At 43.1% G+C, this 19,463-nt stretch overlaps 1 protein-coding gene across 4 annotated transcripts in view; it reads right to left on the bottom strand.

Annotated features, from left to right (window-relative positions):
* Window positions 1-3,323: 3,323 nt before the first annotated feature.
* The window catches only part of LOC139757200 (innexin unc-9-like), a 164,298-nt gene continuing 148,158 nt past the window's right edge, over window positions 3,324-19,463 (bottom strand). For all 4 annotated transcript variants that reach the window (XM_071677355.1, XM_071677352.1, XM_071677354.1 and 1 more), the window contains one exon: window positions 3,324-9,993. In XM_071677355.1, the coding sequence (XP_071533456.1) occupies window positions 7,434-8,867 (1,434 nt within the window). In that variant the 5' untranslated portion in view covers window positions 8,868-9,993 and the 3' untranslated portion in view covers window positions 3,324-7,433. The remainder of the gene's footprint in view (window positions 9,994-19,463) is intronic.

The raw sequence follows: 19,463 nt of genomic DNA, 5'->3' as shown, positions 1-19,463 counted from the left end.
TGGTGTTACCTCCCTCCTGTATAGCTTTGACTCCGTTCCAGATATATTCTCAAATTACAGACTGCACATCATACCTACGAAGTATTGCCATTACCGCAAGCTTCCTATAGTTTCCCTTAGATTTCCTGAGAAGTGCTCTATACTTTCCTAAGTCTCTTCTGATCTACTCTAATCTAACCTGAACCATGTTGTTAGTTCCACCGTGAACAATCACACTGTCTTCTTCAGCGCTCCCTTTTGTGTTCAGTCCTCTAATTCTGCCTGAGAGTAACACAGTAAGTCCTTTTAAAAGTCCGCATCTGAGTTCCTAACTTAAAGAATCCCCAACCAATTTGGGCGAGGTGAGGCTCGACTTCGATATCTTCTCCTAGACTTTTAGATTTTTTTTTATCTTTGTTATCTTTGTTATCTCTTGCTAACCACCTACAAATCGTCACTTCTATCTACTGTCATCGCTACCTCGTCCACGCTAGTTTCTAGATCACAAAATCTATCGGTATAATGTTTTTCTTTATCCTACTCTACAAAATCCAGGGCCTGTGCTGAATCCCGAACCGACCTCACACATACTCGACATTCAGAACCTTCGACACTCTATTTCACTTTTCCACAAGAGAATGAAAGAAAATATTTACCCTCGTCTCTGGTGAGGAAGACATCGTTGTATCCCTGAACTACACTGGTGTCAAACGAGTAACCTCTGGCGCCATGGTCCTTCTTTTCCCTTGTCTTCACGAGTACAAATGAACTTGAGTAAGTCCGTCTTCGATGAGGATCGTATGCCGTAAATGCCCGATAGACCAAAAACCCCATCCCATACACGTCGAAGACACATCACTCAAGACAGGGGCGTCTACTCTGGCCTTTTGCCTCCCCGCATACCTAATGGGTTACTCGGCAGAGGGCAGCGACCAATGAATGGCTTACGTTGCTTCAAACTACCATAACAACTGTGTGGTTGTGAGCCTCATATTATACCTTTGCCTGAAGAGGAGTTCGTTATCCAAAAACGACAACTTTTCGCCATCGCGACCTTTGTCAAGTCATCGTCATGGTACACTGCAGTACTAGCACACGTACTTCGATGCTGGGGAATGGATGGGGAGGGATGTACACCGCAGTATTAGCACATGTGCACATGTACCTTGATGCTGGGGGATGGAGGGGTGAAAAGGGGGAAGTGGACGATTGGTGTAAGGAGGAGGGGACAGGTGGAGGTTCTGTGGGAGAGAGGGAGAGGAGTAAGTGGAGGAGGAGGTATAACCAGCATTAGGAGGAGTGATCATCCTGACAAAAGTGTTGGGATGATGAGGTGGTTGGTGGTTGTAGTTTAACGATGACGGTCTTAATGACCCTTAGTAATGATGGGCATAGCGCCCAGATAACCAACCAATCTGTCTGTGTGTTACTCTATTACTGTTGTTTTCACGACTCACTCAAGAGGAACTTGTCTTAAAGTCCTGATTGTGCACTTTCTCTCATGCTTCTTTAAGAAATCTTTTTCTCGTCCTCTTGATCTCATTCTATTCTTTTTCTTTCTCTTTTCCTCTTCAGCTGCCTCTTTTTAGTATTTTAGGGCCCGAGGTAGCAGTGAGAGGAGTATGGATGGCAGTAGCAAGAGTGAGACTGGGAATACATCTTGATCACACTCGCTCTCCAAACTCCCATATGTCATGATATGGTCCGTGGACATGCCTCCCTGCATGTTGCCATACAAGGTCAATTTTGTATCATGCATGCATACGTATGTGTGTGTGTGTGTGTGTGTGTGTGTGTGTGTGTGTGTGTGTGTGTGTGTGTGTGGTGTGTAAGTAGACATACTGCTTGCTTTTCCCCATCAACTTGTTCAATCTACACGGATACTGTAGTGTTATGTTTCATAATGGCCCACAAATAATTTTCTTCTATGAGGTCTTACGTCACCTTCCAAATTACCTACCAGGATATAGATGCATCAACTACTATAGACTTCTCTTGAAAAGTTAACTTGACAAACACTGAAATAGGGGACATTGAAGTAACAACCAACCGTACCTTAAATTTTGCCCCCAAGTTGATGGTCAACTAACTTCTCAAAAAAAAAAAATTCCTTTGGGTTTAATGTATTCATCTTTCTGGGAACAACAATTTTCAATACACCAACTCAGACTCATTCAAGTCGATTATCATCCCTAATTCCCCTTATAAAATGTCCAAACATTCAATAGACATACTTTTGTTTGAATGGTTATTGCATGATTCTGATGAGGTTATCCAAATATGATGTCTCAATACACAAGATCGGTATGTGGAGTACGACATACACTCATGAACAATGTATGAAGGAAGGAGCGACATATCTAATCATAAATTCCGACCATACATCATATGGCATCTTAATTGGTCTTGGAGGATATTCCTGGGAGAGTCCAAACCCCTGAAAGTCTTCCGTGACGTAATTAAAGCCTTAACTTTGGATCGTCTTCTGTACTAGGATGGCGAGTCTTTGTCTACTACCCTTTGATGATTGTGGGGACGAAGGGATGGAATCTTAAATAATCTAAACACTTTTCAGAGTTTATGTTATGTAACGCCTACCTTTTAATCAGGTCGATTTGACTGGGGAGATAAATGAGGCTTTGGCGTATTACATCAGATAGCAAGATGGAAGATAAGGCGAGGGCCAACATCCAGCTCTCTCTACCACCCAACCAACCAACCCAACCCAACCTCCCACCCCCTTCCCCTCAGTAGTTTAATGAGGAACCTATGTTTTGTGGGCCCTATACACCAGGGGCTCGTGGCACGAGGCCTACAGTCGAGTTAATTAGGGCTGGACCTACGTGGGAGACCAGATTCCCTGATGTACTACCCACCTCCGATGATAAACGTGATACAAACCTTATTCACGAACTGTGACACTCCTTTGATGTTACATTTTGTCTTCATTATATCAGAGTTACGTTGTGGGTACACAGGTTACTCCCACTGGTTTATACCTTAATGAATATCACATATGACATTTGGGGGAAAACCCTTAGAATGATGACATATCTGTGAATAACAATACAAGAAATATGAAATATCTGGTGGAGAGAGAGAGAGAGAGAGAGAGAGAGAGAGAGAGAGAGAGAGAGAGAGAGAGAGAGAGAGAGAGAGAGAGAGAGAGAGAGAGAGAGAGAGAGAGAGAGAGAGAGAGAAATAATCTATAGGGACATTATCTTTCCATACATCATCACCGTAAAATACCTGGGCACACACAAGATACTTGAAAACTAGTGACCAAACACATACATGTAAACTGGAAACAAAGAAGAGGTTTTCTGTAAATCAAACGAAAGTCATAAAATGTCTTGATCTTTTATATAAGAGGTTCATTTACAATATTTATATCTAATGTAAGTGATTAGCAAAGGTCTAAAATCTTTTCACTAGTTCTTAGAATACACGCGGATCTGTACACCAGCATTCCTGGTCTCGTGACTAGCTAACAATGCATCGTTCTAGGTTTGCAACTAGATGGCTTTACTCTTGTACAAAGAAGCTGTCTAAATCATATACAAACAATTATCGTAATGCAAGTAACACTCCAAACACACGCAACAAACCACCACGTTATACACACTTCATGTATATATATATATATATATATATATATATATATATATATATATATATATATATATATATATAATATATATATATATGAAGTATGTTTATATAAATGTCTTATCTACATACATAGTATTTCGCTGTGGACAGCAATAGAACGTTTGTTCATTTGTCATACATAAGCATTGGCCCAACACACATGTTTCATGATCATGGTACAAATTGCTAGTCTCTAGAGCAACTGTATTAAATCTTGTAAAGTTCTACAGTCAGGGAAGAACAGCAAGCAGAACTTTTATATACATTAACAGAGGACGCTTCTGCTGAAGCCTTAACATAGGATATTCAAAATAGGCAGTTGGTTTCATCACCTTTCTAATGTTTGCAGCTTAAAAAAAAAAAGAAAACCCATTTGGTTCACTCACAGTGATGTGAAGAGCCATTAGGTGAACTCCTTCTCTCGTAATTGGTCATGGGGGTAATGAACTACCCATTTGATAGTTAATGTTTCGAAAATTCATCTGGATTTCGAATCGCACACACAAAGGTAATAACACACTTCTGTGTTGAAGAAGTCATGTCTATCTACTCTTGTATGAGATAAATGGTAAAAGACAGGACGTACCAAAATATATATATATATATGTATATACACACACAAAAAAAGAAGAATTTTCATACAGCCTATAATTCATAGTCAAACTTCAACTCATATACATAATCATGAAATATAAAGTAAAAAAAAATCATACATAGAGAAGTCCTCTTGGTCATCACAGACCAGACACAGATGACGAAAGTACGTGACACTAACACAGCGGGTTCCTGTCCAGTCCCCTGGAGTCAGGGGAACGAAGGAAGCAGATGGAGTCCCCCAGGGGGGACAGTCTCCTTCACCCTAGAGCACTGATTTCCTGTGCTGGCGCTCCCCCAGGGTCAGGGGAAAAAAAGGGGAGATCTAATGGAAGCAGAGGACAGACAGACCTCCATGAACAGACACTGCGTCAGGGAATTTGTTTATCGCACTGAGGGGCCTTCGAATCCTCATCCCAGTACAGAGCTGTGAGAAAGTCCTTAATACATGGTAGGAGTCGGCCTTACTGAGGGACCATGGCGTCACTCTAAGGGGCACACAACGTCCAGTCGGCAGAGAGACGACGAACGGGCGAGATGTCGGCATAATCCCTGACATCATTTTGGACTAGGCCTTCAAGACAGATGCAAAAATGGGGACCTGAGTTTTTAAAGTCGTATTTGCCCCTGTGCCGTAACCCTCAACTGCCCCTCTCCTTGCCTGCCACAGCGACAACAGCACCTCCCTCCCCCCCTCTAAAAATAAAGGAAGCAGCAGCAGTACCAGCAGTAGAAGTAGCAGCTATAGTAGCAACAGTAGCAGTACCAGCAGTAGAAGTAGCAGCTATAGTAGCAACAGTAGCAGAGACAACAGCGCCCTAGTAAGGGTGAACATTAGCGAGGGTGATGTAGCGTGAGGATCCGTCATCTACGTTGCTCCACATCACCAAACTTATATATATATATTTACAGATGAGTGTATTTCTCTACGTGTCTTGGCAGTCTACACTCTTGATATGAAGTCCGACGCCGTGGAACAAGGAAGAAACGAATCCCTTTTACAAGACAAGGCTGTGTAGCTAAGGCGACTAGACTATATTACAAGCATGGCAAGGTAAGCCTGAATGGAATTGGGATCTCATAACAGAAGAGAATTCTTGCAGTTATTCCTTCTGGTTCGGAGGCTCATTCTGTGATCTGGTGTGGAGATAATTTCGAATTCAAATAATCAATATTGTTTGCGGAATGAATTTTAGGTTTTGTTGACAGTGTATTATGTGAACGTATAACATCAATATCCTTGCATGTGAAAGCACATGGTATTCAGTACTGTTCTCACCCGTCCAAGATTTGACTGTCCCACGCAAGCCAGAGCTAGATTAACTTATATCACCAATAGACGACATATCCAGGAAATGCTTACCTGGAACATGGACCTCTCTTAACCAAATGAATGGCAAATACTAACCCTAGAAAGTAATCTATAAGAAAGACAGAACTAGAGTATACTAGCACAGAACTCGTCTCTATGAATGACATAACTAGCAAATAAGTGTCTAGAACACTAGTACCTATGAACAACATTACTAGGAAATACTAGCCTGGGAAAACTAGTACCCTATCAATAGCATAAACTAGCAACTACGAGACTGGAACATTGGGTTCCTTAATTCTGGAATGAATGAGAGGTTTTCATCGTCCCTGAGTTGATCTTCATCAGGAATGATTCGTGCTAACAGCCAGTGATTCAAGATGATGGCCCAAAAATATGATGGGTCTCCGTGTGATGATGGCGAGGACAGACCACATGCCTTCGGGTAAGTTGGTCTGGATCCCCCACACGGGCGTGCGTGGACGCGCGGGCCACATTCGCAAGCGTGCTTGGACAATTCTGTGGGAGTGTGAATGATCGTGTGGGCGTAGGGGGCGTGGTCATGGGCGTGTACTTACTTTTTCTTGGGCGTGTGAAAGCTGATGTGGGTAAAGTATTTCTTCTCTTTCATGGAACTGGACGAAAGTGGTATTAACACATTCCTTATACTTAGTAGAAGTAAGTTTGCATGAACCCTGCGTGACTAGAACCACAACTTTTCCTTGCCTTACGATAGATAAAGCAATGATAGTGGGGGAGGAGAGTGTCAGATGGACTAGGGGTTGAATGTATCATTAATCATGGCGAAAGTAGGCGAATCACTTGGCGAAAGTAGGCGAATCACTTTCAGATCTCCATCAGAACTAGTGACACCCTCGGCAAAAATTCCCGTAGCGGTGGAGAGATTAACCAAAATTCTGGTTGGTGTAGTCGATATTATCATACCTGGTGGACGCACGCTTGGCGTTAGTGTCGCGTCACCTGGCACAGAATGTAAACAAACAGACGACTTACAGAGCAGCTGGTGGCGCCATGGACCAACCTCCCCAAAAGTAGCTATAAATCTATGCGATCCTATAAAGCAGACTAATTTAACATTTCTCTATTGTCACTATATCTCTCGACTTTCACAGGAAGTAAGATAAGGTTTTTAATAGTTTCTAGTTGATTTCTAACAATTTTTTTTTTTACCTACTTTTACGTTAATAACCCAATATTTTCCATGATCTATATTGCTCCGAATCGTGTAGCGCCGGGCCTAAATAACGTCTACTGTGTAAGAAATGTCTTCAAGCTAGTTTTGTTCAGTTCCATATGAAAATGGGGTGACGGTGCTTCACTGACCCTATTGTGGGGGTTCAAGTTATGCATTCCCAGATAATAACGCTCAATGACCAAGTATTGGTGGGGGGGCAGGTGTTACGTTACCACTCGGGATCTGCCTAAGGAAGCAGGTGTTACGTTGAAACTAGGCACCACGTACAAAGGGTTGGCGTTACAGCCGCTACTAGGCACGAAATACGAGGTTAGGCATTAGATCCACTAGTAGGCACCATGTACAAGGGGGGGGGTGTGTAGGCGTTGCAGCCTTGACTAGGCACCATGTACAAGGGATGGGCGTTTATAGCCAATACTAGTCACCATATACAAGGGGCGAGCAGCTAGTGGCAGGCCCCAGACAACTGGTGCTTCGTCCATCAATAGACACCATTGACACAAGAGATGGGGACTGGCCCCAGGCCCCGTGTGTGGAAACTGGTGTTATATCCACCATTGGGTTGGCAGAGAGTGATGGGCAACTGTTGTCATGCCCACCACTAGGCACCATATAGGGAGGCAGGCCCCTGGCACTGTGTGGGTGGGGTAAGGTGGGGCCCTAGGCACAGGAGGAACTGCGTTACCTGATCTTGCCACGTATCCTTGGATAGCCAGAGTACCCTGGGGTAGCTATGTCCTGATGGCTCCACATGTACCCTGGGTACGCCCCGGGCGTCCCCGGCAGGAAATGCTTCCCGTAGAAGCCATAAGCACCTGTGGGCGTGGGCGTGACGGTAGAAGGGCCTGGCGGAGGGTAAGGCCCGCAGGCGAAGATGGGCGGCCGTTGGCTCAAGTAGGCCTCAGGGTCCCCTCCATCCTGTTGGGCCCTCTCCATGCCCTCGTAGAACTCCCAGAGGCGCTCCGTCAGGATGGTGAGGATGGTGCCCCCGTGGTTCATCTCTATCAGTCGCAGCACCAGGCACCCGTCCCATCCCAGGTACTGCACCGCCATCTTGCGGGCGTTATTGTACAGGTCCTCCTTGCCTACGCGCCTCGTCCGCCAGAGATAGTAATGCACGAAGGCGATGCGCGAGCAGGTGAAGGTCCGCCACACCCAGATGAGGGCGCTGTAGATCGTCACCGGCAGTAGGATAGCAAAGAAGAACCAGATGAAGGAAAAGATCTTTTCATTGAAAAGGTTGATGGGCAAGACACACTGACAGGTGTACGTGCGCAGGGAGCCCTGCTGGGCGGCCAGGACCTGACACAAGGTCTGCAGAGGAAATCGTGGAGACGTCCACCATTCCTTCTTGTTGATGAGCTTCTCGACCACTTCGATGCCGTGGAAGAGGTAGCCCTTACCGAGAAAGACCGTCAGCAGGAAGTACTGCATCAGGATGTTGAAGACGTACATAATCTTGACGATCATGTACAGGATGAACAGCGAAGAGGAGGGGTTCCCACCGCAAGCCAGATTGCAATCGAACTTACAGACGGTTCCTGGACAGCACTTTGAGACACCCATGAGCGTGTTAAACTGGTCCAGGAACTCGGCAATAAGGGCGTCGCGGTCTGGGTGGCCGGGGGTGTATTGCGATATCACTGACACCTTCTTCAGGAGACGACCCACTTTAATGCCTGAGTTCTTGGCCGTCGAGTTCCAGATGGCAAAAGGAACGTAGAATAATCCCGCTTCGACGAGCAGGATGATAGGAGCCCACTGGTAGTAGTTGACCTTAATACGCTCCCCCTTGATGGCTGTTGAACCACCTTCGTCATCGAAATTGACCGAGTGTACGCGGGTGACCTGATCCCTGGCGTTCTCGTCCACTGGAATGATATAGTACGTGCTGGCCGTCCAGCAATACGAGTTGACATACCGCGCCTGAGGCTCCGTGAAGTACGTCGGCGTGAAACATTCGATCGGGTCGCCGGCGAACTGCTTGGTGACGAGCGGCAGTGAGAGGCAGATGAGGATGAGGATGGTGTACTTTCTGTTCAACTTGTCCACGCCATCGTCGATGGGGACGTTGCCACCAATGAGGTAGTTGCTAAAATGCAGGAGGAAAGACATAGTGGAGCCGTGCCGCCGCCGCGCCCGCTCACCACGAAGAGCAAATGTCTACGACACTGTTCGCTCTGGGGACGCCCAGCAGCCCCGCTGTCGTCACTTCCAAGTCCAGATTACCGGACCCGTTTTAGAAGAATCCCACCCGAAGTGGCGACGTTATTAAATAGCCTCGGATCTCTTCCCCTCCCTCCCCACCCTTCTCCGTAGGGAATTGACACACTATTCGACGAGTCGGCACTCTGACGTGAAGATCACTTCAAAGGACTTGGGAAAGCCTCTGGTAGAAGGGTCCCTGAGGGTGGAAAAGCCTCTAGATCAAACACTGTCGCCTCTGTCAGCGTTCCGAAGACCGGCAACTCTGACACCAGGATTTACAGATGCCAAACTTCTCTACCCACACCTCTTGCTCCTGCAGACCGATGACATCTCTCATAAAACAAGAGGAAAGACTACCTTCTAGAATGACAAGGATATGGTAAGAAGGAGCGAGTGAGTAGAACCTCAATCCTAAATGAGATTTTTTTGAGCACCAAGACTGACACTGTCGTTCTTTGAGAGCTTAAGGTTAAAAAAAAGAACCCTCTCAGTGAGGAGCTCTACCGCACCACCTTCGATCTCGAAGACCCCCTGCTCGACTATCACGTGACGACGAAGACCATGATCGACACTGACGTTCATACAGATGTGGGAAGAACAGTCACTAGAACAGAAATTAGAAATAACAACTGATAAATATAAAGAAAAACCATTAAATAATCAACTGATTAAATGGGTGTATGGAAATCATCGATAAAGAAACAGATTTGAAAGAAATGAACTGATATACAAAAGGTGGCGAACAACAGAGGAACGAGATGTTTTCAAGTGTTCTGTGCTTTTGAGTCTTCTTCAGTGTAAGTCTTCAACCAAATCTGCTTGAGTTCGGCAGGTTTTCTGGTGGAATTTGGAAGACAGGGTGGATCCTCACTGGCTCTGGTTGATTCTAAAGGTCGAATGGTTGGTTTTGCTGAGTTCATACGAAGTATAAGACTTTGCTGGCCCTTTTCTGGGAGAATCTAGACGTAGTTTGGTTGAGTCGAGATGAGATGGTAACTAGTAGGAGAGCGTAGAACAACAGGAGAGATTGTACCTGAGGAAGAGAAACGAAAAATATTACTTACATTTTACAAATAGATTTCATAGAAACTGGGAAATTCATTTAGAAAAAATACTAAGCTATCTAAATTGACTTTTTTTTTTTGTAAATGTTAAATCTTCAAGCTGTGTCTTTTCTTAAAAGTTTGTTAAAAAGCTCTTACTATAAAGCTGGGGACACCTTCTTTAAGCTCTTAAGCAAAGGGCAAAGGCCTCCCCCAACCCACAGTCCTTATAGGACGCAGAGTTGTAAATATAAGATAAACTCTACAAGTGTCAAGCGTGATGGTGGTGACCAGCCAGATGAGGGAGTGGCTAGCACTGGATCCCATCTGGTCAAGGCTTCTCTTTGGGGATTATGTCAGCCTCAGGGGTGATGGCAGTGGATGGCTGGCTGGTCGGCCAGCAGGCGAATGTGCTGAGTTTGGGTGGTGCTAAAGACCTGCACCCGTAGGGAGGTGTTTCGGGGGGAGGGAGAGCGGACGACACGCAAGAGAGAGAGAGAGAGAGAGAGAGAGAGAGAGAGAGAGAGAGAGAGAGAGAGAGAGAGAGAGAGAGAGAGAGAGAGAAGGGATGGGGTAAGTGGCACATCTCAAGTGGAAGAGGGAGATGGAGAATGTATAAGCTCTCCCTTTGCATCTTATGATCATTGGTGAAAAATATGTTAAGGTATTTAGAAGTGTCTTCTTCTTGGTATGAAGGCTTATAATACACACACACACACACACACACACACACACACACACACACACACACACACACACACACACACACACACACACACACACACACACACGAGACAGAGTGAGGGGTGACTTGAACACAATCTCAAAGTTCTTCAGCCAAGCTAATGGCATCAACCGTGGACATATCTTCGAAAGATGTATGGAATACAGGAACCAGAGGCTGAAACATGAACTTCAGCAATAAAGCTTTTGTTGAAAAGTATTTTCTTGGTGTAAACGTAATGGATGAACGAAATGAAATGAACGATACAGCAGAATTGTGAACGTGGACAGCAAATTTAAGTTTAAAAAGTTTTATGGTGGTAGAAAAAAAGTTCAAATGATGGGTTACCATGGGTGTGAAAAGTATAGAAAGTTCAAATGATGGGTTACCATGGGTGTGAAAAGTATAGAAAGTTCAAATGAGTGTAAAACTTCCTTCCCTAAGAGTACAAATAAACTTTTTTTTTGAAAAATAATCCAATAAGAATCATCATTAAAACAAACCTGCCTATCTATCTCTACCACGTAAACATATGATGCTGTTTGGCATCATAAAATTGCTTCAGGGTTCATGCATCATATCCAATGTTCATCTCAAGCCTTTTAAAACTTCAAGAATGAGAATTTGATTAAGTTAAGGCGAGAAAAGTGCAACTCGCTGTTTCTGACCGCTCATAAGAAATGAATTATTCTGTGATAACCTTAAAGCAATCTAAAAGTTTCAAAACTGATAATTTTTTTTGGGTTGATGAACTCATTGAAAACAGATTCTTTCCATGTCTCGTTATTTGAACTCTATGGATCGAGTAAATCTATAACCTGAAGATCGACTTTAGACGAATTCTTTCTTGTCTTCATCAAGCCGGAAGTAAGGAGGTCGCTGAGGAAAAAAAGGACCAAGATATTTCATCATGTTGAAATACAGTTAAGCAAGCCAGAAGTGTTAAGTTTGGGGTTCTGTGGTGCATTCTGTAACAGCTGTGATGTTTTGAGTGTACGTCCAGCTAGCTACCACTATGGATGTCCATTAGGATGTGCTATCCCGTGTGACCATCACTGGACGCGCGTTAGCCAGACTTTTGAACGACACGTACTTGGCTTCCCACAAGCTTAGGTACTGAATAGGTGCTTAGAGTAATTTCCTGTTGAGGAACTATACCAAATGTGTGCGAGTCGTATTCACCTCAGTATGGTGTACTGTTGCGATTACTAAGCTCTCTCTCTCTCTCTCTCTCTCTCTCTCTCTCTCTCTCTCTCTCTCTCTCTCTCGAGTGGAACTCAAAGCTTTCTGCTTCAGTGAAGTCTCCTTGTTGCCATCTCTGTCCAACCATCCCTTTCCGTCTGCTGCGATGTTGCGACCCTTTCTCTGCTCTGCAAGTGTTCTCTCTGCCCCTAATCCCGTGGTTTGCTGTGGTGTGTCTCAGCCACCGTGGCAAGCGAGTGGCTGCCGCTTCCCATAGTTTCTCTGTGGGGGGCATCCACACGAGGCTTCGTCGTTCTGATTCCTTCTTCTTTGCCTACCAACAACATATCTGTAGAATTCTTCTTTTTTCCTTCCTTGTCTTTCCCTCTTTTTTTCATTCCCTTTCCATCTTTCAACACCCAGTCTACGAACACACGAAGAGATCAGATTAATCACCTATGCCCTATCCATCTCTCTAAGGCTCCTTGATTTTATTTTGGCCTTCATCTGAGAGGGTCATGATTGGGACATATTTTCCTTTCGCCCTTGATTTATTGGCTTCTAAAACAAAAAAGTCAATCATTCATTTGGCCAGTCATTCATTTTATCATCTAACTGTGGCTTATTCATCCAACTGGATGATGGCTTTATCCACCTGGATGATGGCTTTAATCACCTGGATGATGGCTTTATTCACCTGGATGAATGATGGCTTTAGTCACCAACTCATCATTCACTGATTTATCTCTTCGTTCACACATAACCTCATCCCGCCATCGTTCATAACAACTCATATTACCCATCATATTTTGACTTTCATCCGACATCTAGGGATATTCATATGTTCACCCACTTCCTCACCCATCCGTCGCCCGCTCATCCGTTGCATCATCCGCGCAATCATCCGGCTCAGGACTCACAAGAGGATGATTGGTTCCTCCAGCGCAAGAGGACATGATCGCCCCAGACTCGAAGGCGAGCCGAGTAATCTCTGGGTGTCTGGGGGTAGGAGAGAGAGCGACAAGACACGAGAAGAAAAATGAGAAAAATGCAAAACGAAAAATAACCCAAAGGGAAGAATGAGAAGTAAGTCATCGTAGCTCCGTTACTGTAGAAAATAGTATGTATTATTGTAGTTACAGTCGTTCTATCAGTCTCAATTCGTCTATTCATTGATCGATCTAGTATCTATTCCATTCCCAGCTACGTGGTGTGGGTCACTTTCTGTGGGGATCTGGCATACACTGAGTTTCTTAGGCTTGCAGTGGACAGGGAGGGAGGCCCAGTTCCCTTTCTAGGATAGACCTACCATCCTGCTACCTCTGTGACACACACACACACACACACACACACACACACACACACACACCATGTGGCAGGCTGTGTGCCATTTGAGAAGGCGACAGAGTAAGACTGGGGTGGAGGGGGGTTGGTTGACATCAATCTTGTGACTAATACCATGGTCGATTTAACCTTCACCCCGCCATCCACGTTAACACATCTTCTCCCTTACCTCAAGGCTGTCTTCATCTCTTGACCTTTCTCATAAAACTCATAGCCTCGCCTTACCTTCCTCATTCATCATGAGTATCTTGAACCTCATTTTGCCTCACCTCCTTCCACTTAAGACACTTTATCTCCTCTTCTAACACACTTTAACTCCATTTCGTCTAACATCCTTTATCTCCATCTCTTCTAACCTACCTTATCTCCATCCATCTTCCGTGACACACTTAGGCCATAAGGAAAGCTGAAGTCGTCCTAATTATGAATATGCAATTGTTAACACGAACCTATCATTACAGGATAAATATGACTGCAGACATGGGTGAAATCGTTGCGATCGAAGATTATTTTAGAAACGCTGTATTGTTGTGAATAAATTGTTTCTAAAAGAAAGAAGAAGCAGTGTGAATGCCTTAAGATTCGTTTCTTTCAACAAAAAGAAAAAAAAAGAATATCGCTTGTAGATGAACCACAGTGAAATCTACAAGAGCTGTGGCTTCAATCATACGTTCAGGAACGAAGAAAAGAAAAAACGTATTGCAAAAACATTCCTCTACCAAACTCGGCTTGTATTCTACAGCCACAGACGGGCGTGGGAGCAAGAGGAGGAGGAGAGGTGTGGTGACCAGAGCTTCCAGGGCGAGAGTGGACACAATAAACCTGGGGTCCAGGGCTGCCTTGGGGACCCCAGGAGAGTGTGTGTGGCGCGGGAATGGGCGAGTCTGAGTACCTTTCCTCATTCGTCCCTGCGGGGGTGGCGAGAAATGATTCTTGCCCAACGCCCTCCTGTTGGTCAACTGTTTATATATATATATATATATATATATATATATATATATATATATATATATATATATATATATATATATATATATATATATTCCACTGTTCAGGGGACCACAGAAGATACTTTTCGATGGATCAGTTTCGGATCCGCTTCATTCGCGTGTGAGTGAATGGTTCACGACGGGGAACTTTCCCAGTCACCAATTTGTGAGCAGCCGCTGACGACAGCCCTGCCTCACACCTGGTCGAAGCCGTAGCGAGCCTTTTGTTTCGACACTGCTTCGACCGGGTGCGTACCGAGTCCTGCGTCTCGATAGGCAGAGATATGGTTGGGGTATCGGTACAGCTTCGATCAGACGCGTTTCGAAGCCTGTGTTTGCGACTAGTTAGGACAGAGGGTTCGATACAGCTTCGACCAAACGCTCACTGGGATTTTGGGTTCTCGAGCGAGTGTCACAGGGCATTTGTCTATTACCCTTAATGTGGAACAGCGTTTCCAAATCACTCAGTACCCGACTCACTTCATACACTTGGAAAAGACTGATTAGAAAAGAAAACTGATCTAGAGACATTCTTCTAAACAAGTTAGGGCTGAAGCATTTAGTGTCTTATGTCTTCTTTTTGTGACTCCGTCTGTCAAAAGTCAACGTCTGCTCTGTACTTCTGTAGCATCAGTGTAATTAAACTGGTAGTACAGACTGTACTCGACCTGTACTGGCCATACCACATGCTGGAGGTCAAAGGTGTAAGGAAGAACAGTGTTCCCTTGAGGACGAAGGTACGTACGACCCTTGCTGGTGTTTTGATCTTTGACCTAAGTGACCCCTTTAAGGTCAGGTTGAAAAATTATGTCATCCCAACACCTCAAAGGGCATGTACCGTAGTGTTCAATGGTATTGCATTCCAGTGCTCATCAAGGGTCATGGCGTCCACCGTCAAGGGATCAAATACCATAGTGTAGACGACCTTTCTCCCCCCCTCCTCCGCCACACACACACACACACACACACACACACAAATCCCATCATCACCCATACGAATTTCCGGAATTATGAGAAATGCGAAAATCACGAGAACTTACAATATACGTTTATCTATCAATAAACACGATGATAGATATGTACACTATAAAACAGTCTATTTGCTTCCGATGAAAAATTCGTTGCATTTATAATGAAAAAGACGCTTCGTAAATTATCGGAAAAGTCATAAGTGGCAACTCCCAAGAGGCATCGATTCGAACACAGACCATAAATTTGGGGCGACTATCAAAAGGGATTTTTTTGTCCTTGTTTTTTTTCTTTGAGATTTTTAATTTTTTTTTGTGCTGGAAATTTTTTTTTTTTCATGGGAAACATTTTTCTTTAAAAAAATTTTTTGTGTGAAAGATTTTTGCGTTAGTATATCCTCGTAAGTTTTTCTTTTTCTTTATATTTTTTTTTTTTTGTAGGTGAAAGAATAAATGTGAGTGACAGAGAAGGTTTGGCATTATTTCAGGATGGACTTTTATTTCTTTTTTTTTTAGGTAAGAGCCTTTTTTTTTTTCCCTGGTGGGAGATATTTAAGTGAGAAGATATTCTGGTAGGGGAGGAGGCTATTTTTATTTTAAAGGAGAATTTAAAAGGTGAGCGTTTTTTTCTCTTGTTTTATATTTGTGGGGGAATTTTCGGGTGGGGACACCCAAGACAGAGCCACAAATAGCTGGTGTTTTTTCTCTTTTTTTTCTCTACACATCATCAGTCAAGCTGTTTTAGTATCAACACTGAGACTCTGATTTCAGAAATAACGCGTATACTACAGAGGCGTTGAGCATACAATCAATGGAGAATACACACACACACACACACACACACACACACACACACACACGCACACACACACATATATCTATCTATCTATCTCTCTATCTATCTATCTATATCTATATCTATATCTATCTATCTATCTATCTATCTATATATATATATATATATATATATATATATATATATATATATATATATATATATATATGGTCAACATGGTCCCTATGTACTACCATTGACCCTCGTAATCCAATATATCGCCGTTCATGTAACCCACTGTACCACTAGTTCATGTGGTCCAGTGTACCGTTGGTGGTCCATGTGACCTCCTCCACCACTGGTCCACATGCAAAGTACTCTGTAACCCTCCAGTGCCTCGTGAGTTTATCTTGTGAGCACATTCTGAGACCCTGCTGGCCAGGGAGGGAACGTACCAAGGCCAGGCATTATTAAGTCTGGGGGCGCGCGTCTGCCACTGACGTCTTTACGTGTCTCCTTTCTTTTTTTTCCACCCTTACGTCTGATGCAGTTCAGTCGTGAGCCCCCGACGTCGGTACGAAGGGGGGGAAATCTATTTTCTTTTTCCCCTGTGCTGGGATATCTTTCCCCACATGTATGTTTGGGATATCTTTGGGATATCTTTCCCTAGATGTAGGTTTATGGTGATAATTGGGTTTTTTTTTTTTGTATCTAATGTTGTTATGCAGAGAAGAAGAAGAAGAAGAAGAAGAAGAAGAAGAAGAGGAGGAGGAGGAGGAACAGGAAGAGGAAGAAGAACACACAGTCTCCTCAAAAATGTCCATCTTTATCTCTTCACTTCCTCTTCTAACCATCTCTCTCACTCATGCAACTTTATATATATATATATATATATATATATATATATATATATATATATATATATATATATATATATATATATATATGTATATACACTACAATGAGCGCCCTTCCTAACCCAGTGCACTCATCACTGAAAATCTGAATATATATACTGGCAACAAAGATCTATATTCAATGGTACAGAAAAACAAAATACACGGGTTATACTATAAATCTAAGCGAATCGCTTTCCGATGGTTCAGTAGAGGGTTCGAACCCCCCACTGAACACAAATGAGGCCTCGATATCAGAGGCATGATAACCCACCTCATCCAATAGATCATTTCGGGTTCATTCGCGCGCAATATATAAATTCCAGCGTGACACTCGGTCTCATCACCTCTCTCTCTCTCTCTCTCTCTCTCTCTCTCTCTCTCTCTCTCTCTCTCTCATCCGTGCCTGCGCCCCCAGCCGTTCATCGACGAGCGCGCGAGATCACAAACGCTGTTCATCAGGTAAGGGGGCATACGGTGAGGCAGCGAGCTGCGTAACACTCATATAACCATTATTCCAACAGGGAATCGTACAAAGCACTTTCAACTTCCATCGTTTGATAATTGATAACTCAATTTTTTTTCTCTTTTTAAATCTTCCGCATAAAGATGCTGATAATGAGTTATGCAAAAGTCTCAAATACTTTAGTGAATGAGAGAAATTGGTTCATTAAAAAAATCCTGTTCTTCAAACCTAACTATAAATTATGTAAGACAGGTGGGAAGTGTTACCGGACTCCACCTGCTTTTCGCTCGAAAGGAGTCCATCATTTCCCTGCTACTGGAAGTGGCGCACCCTTGAAGCTTCTACGATGCAAAAAAACTAAATCATAGATTTTTTTTTATCATATTTCATTTTCCTCTGGATAACTCACTATTTCTTGTGTGTCTATAATGGCCTCTCCCAATGGTTAATGAGCCATGGTCATTGGTGAATGAGTTACGACTTGTGAATAAATGACGATACTGATTTATGAAAGGCCATTAACGACCCAGTGTTACCGGAGTTTGGAAATTACTTGGTGTGTGTGTGTGTGTGTGTGTGTGTGTGTGTGTGTGTGTGTGGAGAGGGGGGGGTGAGAGGGAAGGGTGTAATGGGGTATTGTATTCCCCCAAAGGGCGAGTGCCATAATACTCATACAGCCATGTAGAGACTACAGTATGCAGTGAAATACAGTCAAAATATAACGTTCGTTATATTCATACACAGACACTCAGACACAGACACACAGACACACACACACTCACCCATCCACCCACCCACCCACACACACACATACACACACACCCTTGGCAAAAGACGAATACAGGGGACTATACATACAGTCAAATGCATACAGGCACATACACACATACAGGTACATCCAAACAGCACATACACGCATACAGGCACATGCATAAATAGAGGCATATACATAATACAGGCACATACATACAGACACGTACACAAATAGAGGCATATAAGGCATATACATACATACAGGCACATACACACATACAGGTACATAAAAACAGCACATACATAAGGCACATAATAAATAGAGGCATATACATACATACAGGCACATACATACAGACACGTATACAAATAGAGGCATATAAGGCATATACATGAATATCAGTATACTTGCATGGAATCTTCAGACATAACAATACACATATAGTCATACAAGCATATACCATAACAAGTCAGTGTGCCCATACATCAAATAAACACACGTAAACAAGTGAATTTTAAGTATTCACGAGAGATATGAAGAACGGGGGAGAGTACGAGTACATTAACGAATATTCGTAAGAATAGTCACTATACCGCTGATAACGAATATTCCTAAGAATATTCACCACACCGGAATTAACGAGTATTCCTGCGAATATTCACCACGCCGGTGTTAACGAATATTCCTAAGAATATTCACCACACCGGAGTTAACGAATATTACTAAGAATATTCACCACACCGGTGTGCTTCATGTAATACTAAACTGGAAAGCTCTTTAAACTGAGTGTAATATAATCGCGGTTTTAAAATCGCGTACAGGATATGCAACGCCAGGAGAATAGGGTCGACTGATTATGCAATTATCACCAGGGCCAAGTTGGGTCTGTGATAATTCCTTGGGCTTAAACCCGTTTCCCCAATGATACGATTATAATCATCGCTCATCGAGAATGTTTCCATAACAACAAACAAAGAAACAGACAAACAAACGTCACTCATGATAATCTTCATGACAAACAAACATAGAATAATTACCTAAATAACATGTGTAATACCTCATAGAATAATTCCCTAAATAACATGTGTAATACCTCATAGAATAATTCCCTAAATAACATGTGTAATACCTCATAGAATAATTCCCTAAATAACATGTGTAATACCTCATAGAATAATTACCTAGATAACATGTGTAATACCTCATAGAATAATTACCTAGATAACATGTGTAATACCTCATAGAATAATTACCTAGATAACATGTGTAATACCTCATAGAATAATTACCTAAATAACATGTGTAATACCTCATAGAATAATTACCTAAATAACATGTGTAATACCTCATAGAATAATTCCC

Source organism: Panulirus ornatus, chromosome 25 (genome assembly GCF_036320965.1).
Source record: "Panulirus ornatus isolate Po-2019 chromosome 25, ASM3632096v1, whole genome shotgun sequence".
Classification (NCBI taxonomy): Eukaryota; Metazoa; Arthropoda; class Malacostraca; order Decapoda; family Palinuridae; genus Panulirus; species Panulirus ornatus.
The sequence above is the reverse complement of the archived record's forward strand: the minus strand, read 5'-3'. Positions and strand labels throughout refer to the sequence as shown.